We start from the raw sequence: 5,000 nt of genomic DNA, 5'->3' as shown, positions 1-5,000 counted from the left end.
ACTGGACGCTCCTGTTGGAGGAGAACATGTGTGTGTGTTGTGAATAATGGTGGTGTGATTATGAAGCATGTGCAGTGTTGTGTTAGACATGCTGTATTGTGTGTTTATTACTGTATTCTGAACATTAGTGTTGGGCTTTAGTTTACAGGGTGGGATTTCGAGCGTGAAGTTTACCGTTTGCCAGTTGTGTGTTGTAGGTGTGTTGCTGCGTTTAGAGTTTAGGAAACATGTTAAATGTGTTGAATGTGTCATTCTGTCACTTATTCATACTCTTATTTATCTATCTATTTTATTTATCTTATCTTTCCCAGAGAAGGGCTGTGTAAAAACGTGCTGGATAAGTTGGCGGTTCATTCCGCTGTGGCGACCCCAGATTAATAAAAGGACTAAGCCGACAAGAAAATGAATGAATGAGTTTATCTTCTCTATTTTATTTTATTCTCTAGATTTTTTCTATTAGTGCACCGTCCCGTGTCATGTAGTGAACTGATGTTGTTTGATGTTTGGTGTTGGTTCTGGAGGAACAGTGTTCTGTTTACAGTGTTCTGCACTTGTTGTTGAAATGACAATATACACACCATCTTGACTTGATGACATAGCGGTAGTAAAAAAGGGAGATTCAGCTAAAAATAAAACTGCTGTCATCGTTCCCTCGCTCTGGTCTTGTTTTTAAAACAGTTTATTTATTAAATATAAAAAATATTTAAAAATATTTATTTATAAAAGATATTTTGAAGGAATCTGGAAATGTTTTGCTTTATGGAACAAAGTGTGTTTTCCTCCTGTGAGCTCCAGCTTTCTTCAGGACATCCTCTTTAGTCTCCAGCAGGAGAGGGAAAGGTTTAACTTCGCGAGGGAGAGAGGATAGGGAGTAAACTGTGACCCTGGGTGAGGTGTGAGTGTGTGCATGTTGTTCACCTGTGCTCCTCCTCCGTGTGCCGCTGCAGTGCGCTGTGTGTCCGGCAGGTGGAGCCGCAGCGCGGGCGATGGTAGAGCAGGCGGAGCTCAGCACGGCATCAGTGCTGGAATCAGTCCTTATGGAAACATCACAAACCAGCACACGAAGCATTATCCAGTCCTCACACTAGCTCTGCGCAGATAATACACACCAGCAGCAGCAGATATGTGTGTGTGTGTTAGCGCTGCTGCTGTTTACCTCAGAGAAAACAAACCGGTGAGCGTGTTTCCACGGAAACCGAGCTCAGTGTCGTGACGGCGGGAAAAAAGCCCCGGCGGGAAAGCGCAGGATCAACAGCCAGAGTTTATTAATCAGCAAATACAACATCTGTACAACATCTGTACAACATCTGTCACATCTCTATATCAAAATAATATATCTATCATGAAGAAATACTGCTGTATCACACACACACACACACACACACGGTGCAGTTGTGAGAGTCTGTCAGGAGAATTACAGCACGATGGCGAATACACAACAGGAGGACATTGTGCTTATTAACATCATATTCAGATGAGGACAGAGTCGATCATTTCTCTTTAACACATCTCCATATTACAGTACAACACCAAGAACACCACACAGATATATGACATCATCACTGTGTCTGAACATCCTCATCCTCATCATCCTCATCACTGCGGTGCTGATGAGAGTCTGGCTGATGACTGACCGCTGAGAAACTAACAACAGCACTGATAATGGACCAGCACGAGGAATAAATCAATAATAAATCAGTGAGAACAGTTAATCTCGCTCATATTTACATATTTATCTGAATGAGCTGAACCCTCATTTCCAGACGCCTCCTGGAACATCATCAGTCCTCTAACAAAACCACACACACACACCAGCAGCAGCAGGTAACACACCTGTTGAACACGGCGGGTGAACTGAACATCTAAAGGCAATACAGCAGCGAATACCCTGAACTACTGTACTGACCAGATGAGCTGAAGTGATGAACACGGAGAACACACACTCACATTAGCTGTGTGTGTGTGTGTGTGTGTGTGTGTGTATACTGCTCTCCTCAGCTCTCTGACTGTGCTGTGCTGGAGCTGCTGCAGGGGGATCACTACTAAGGGTTAGGGTTACCCTAACTCTCTCTCTCTCACACACACACACACACACACACACACACACACACACACACACACACACACACACACACACACACACTCTCTCTCTCTCTCTCTCTCACACACACAAACAAACACACACACAAGCGCGCACACACACACACACACACACACACACTCAAGCACACACACACACACCCACACACACACACACACACACACAAGCGCACACACACACACACACACTTAAACACACACACACAAGCGCACACACACAGAATCACACACACACACACACACTCTCTCACACACTCACACACACACACAGAGTGTGCAGCTAGTGCAGTGTGAGCTCCAGGCTGTGGTCGCTGTGCTCGCTGCGGCTCATGTTGGTCAGGCTGGCCATCAGGCTCTTCATCTTGTGTGTGTAGTAATCCGTCAGCCGGAGCGCTGGCGCCACCTTCAGGCCAGCGTCCAGCGGGCAGCGGCGCACCAGGAGCTCCAGACGCTGCTGCCTCTTATAGAACAGAGAGAACTTGTTGAAGATCAGCGTGATGGGCAGCACCACCATCAGGATGCCCGCCAGGATGCAGGCGGCGGCCGTCAGCTTGCCCAGCGCAGAGGCGGGAACCACGTCCCCGTAGCCCACGGTGGTCATGCTGACGGTGGCCCACCACCAGCTGGCGGGGACGCTGCCCAGGCCCTCGCTGCCCTCCTGCTCCACGGTGTAGGCCATGACGGAGAAGAAGCAGACGCCCACGGCCAGGTACAGCAGCAGCAGGCCGACCTCCTGCAGGCTGTGGGCGAGGGTGGCACCGAGCGAGCGCAGACCTGTGGAGTGGCGCACCAGCTGCAGAACACGGAGCACCCGCATCAGCCGCAGCACCTGCGCCGCCCGGCCTAGGTTGAGCAACGGGCAGCTCTCCGCCAGCTGCAGCAGCAGCGCCAGGTAGAAGGGCAGCACGGACAGCAGGTCGATCAGCGTCAGCGGCTGCAGGAGGCAGCGCCGCAGGTCTGGAGCTGCAGCGAGTCTGGCCAGCAGCTCCAGGGTGAACCAGCCGATGCCCAGGCGCTCCACCGTCTCGAAGCGCGGGTCCTCGTGGAGGCGACCGGCGGCGTCACGCAGCGCAAACTCACTCATGCTGTTCAGACACATGCAGGCGATGGAGGCCAGCAGCACCAGCACCGACAGCGCGCTCAGCAGCCGGCTGCAGGCGGAGTACGCGGGGTGATCCAGAGTCAGCCACACCCTGCGGCGTAGCCTGCCCAGCGGCTGGGTTTCGAACCTCCCGGCGGCGCTGTACAGCTCCAGCATCTGCTCTACAGAGGAGGCGGTGCTGTGCTGCTCGCTGCGCTCCCCGGCGGGCTCCATGCGGCGGCAGTGGTAGGCAGCGCTGCAGCAGGCGTCCAGGAACAGCGCGTCGATGCCCCAGTACTCCATCTCCTGGCTGAAGGAGAAGATGCAGAGCTCGTCCATCACGTGCAGCCGGCCTGTGTTGTAGAAGTGCAGCACGTATGGGAAGAGCGCCGGGTTGCGGTCGAAATAAAACTCCCGCTCGGACTCATCGTAGTCGTCGCAGAGCTCCAGCTCAGACTCTCTGCAGCCGCAGCGCAGCAGCCGGGCCAGACGCGTCTCAGGGAAGCGGGACAGTCTGTCGGAGAGCAGCCGCCTCCTGAAGCCGCCCACATTGATGCGGATAGCGCCCTCCTCTGGACAACTGTGGTAGGACATGATGGAAACAGAAAGGCGGGAAAACAGCTCAGTCACGGCGCGAATGTGCAGGAAAGCGCGCGCGCGGGAGAAACGCTTGAGCAGACGCGCTGTGCCGCTCCCTCAGCATGATGGCCGCCGCGTCGCATCGCAGGATCAGATGTTGATGATAACGATTCACATCTCTCAGACTTCTGCGTTTCACAGGCGCGCACCCGACAGACAGTGACGACACCGGAAACACAGACCGGGAGCGCGAACAGCTTGACACGCGGATTACCGACACAGAGCGAACCGGGACATCACCGGTGTCTGGAAACCGACAAACGCGAGTGTCTTGATCTCTGCGGGCTCACGTTCAGCTTTGTTTTGCTCATTAACGCGCCGCGCGCGGTCAGAGACGCGTCATGTCGAGCGCTGATCTCTGTGAATAATGACGGGGTGATGATGAGGCGCGCGGTACCCACACATCAGCGTCAACACTGAGGATATTCCCTGATCAGGTCTGTGTGTTAGACTGGAGTCAGCTTCCAGAACCAGCACCGTGACACACAGAAGCCCAATCACAGCAGAATAGAGGAGGCAGAGCTCAGAGGAACAGTCAAACGCGACTGTGGAGCTTCCTCACCTGGAGCTCAAGCTGTGTGTGTGTGTGTGTGTGTGTGTGTGTGTGTGTGTGTGTGTGTGTATAAACACGCCTGTTCTCCTCATTTCTCTGAGATCACTCATCGAGCTGGACTAAATGACGCTGGTCTCGGTGTTGTGAGTGAGCTATAGGCAGTATAACACTGATTTCAGAGTTATCTGAATTGACAGATTATAGAGATCAGCGTTATATTCATGCCTCTGGCAGAGCAGTGTGTGTGTGTGTGTGTGTGTTTATATTCTAAACACATCTGAAAGTCAGATTGCAAACTCTCTTTACCGTGGTATTTCACCTGATAATATGGTGCTCATTATTTCACTCTAAACATGCGTACACAATACACCAACACACCTAACTATAGCCTTCATTTCCCTTCACCATTCATCAGGGATAACCACAGCAGCATGAACCGCCAACTATTCCAGCATATGTTTTACACAGCGGATGCCCTTTCAGCTGCAACCCAGTACTGGGAAACACACACACACATTCGCACACACACTCATACACTACGGCCAGTGTAGTTGATCAGTTCCCCTATAGTGCATGTGTTTGGACTGTGGGGGAAACCGGAGCACCCGGAGAAAACCCACGCCAACA

The 5,000-nt window shown here is 52.1% G+C and overlaps 2 protein-coding genes across 2 annotated transcripts in view; one reads left to right on the top strand and one right to left on the bottom strand.

Annotated features, from left to right (window-relative positions):
• Positions 1-1,243: 1,243 nt before the first annotated feature.
• Positions 1,244-3,860, bottom strand: kcns2 (potassium voltage-gated channel modifier subfamily S member 2). The gene has a single exon (XM_073925658.1). It carries the CDS (start codon positions 3,773-3,775, stop codon positions 2,381-2,383), a length of 1,395 nt encoding a protein of 464 aa, XP_073781759.1. The 5' UTR covers positions 3,776-3,860; the 3' UTR covers positions 1,244-2,380.
• Positions 3,861-4,011: 151 nt separating this feature from the next.
• Positions 4,012-5,000, top strand: part of nipal2 (NIPA like domain containing 2) — an 8,825-nt gene continuing 7,836 nt past the window's right edge. Inside the window, exon 1 of the mRNA XM_073925662.1 lies at positions 4,012-4,257. The gene's annotated coding sequence lies outside the window, so the exon portion shown is untranslated. The remainder of the gene's footprint in view (positions 4,258-5,000) is intronic.

The sequence above is a fragment of the Danio rerio genome, chromosome 16 (assembly GCF_049306965.1).
Source record: "Danio rerio strain Tuebingen ecotype United States chromosome 16, GRCz12tu, whole genome shotgun sequence".
Taxonomy (NCBI): domain Eukaryota; kingdom Metazoa; phylum Chordata; class Actinopteri; order Cypriniformes; family Danionidae; genus Danio; species Danio rerio.
Note: the sequence above shows the minus strand (reverse complement) of the source record. Positions and strands in the feature narration are given on the sequence as shown.

Bases quoted from the DNA above. Each gene is read 5' to 3' on its own strand.
- kcns2 (XM_073925658.1), bottom strand. From the start codon at position 3,775: ATGTCCTACCACAGTTGTCCAGAGGAGGGCGCTATCCGCATCAATGTG.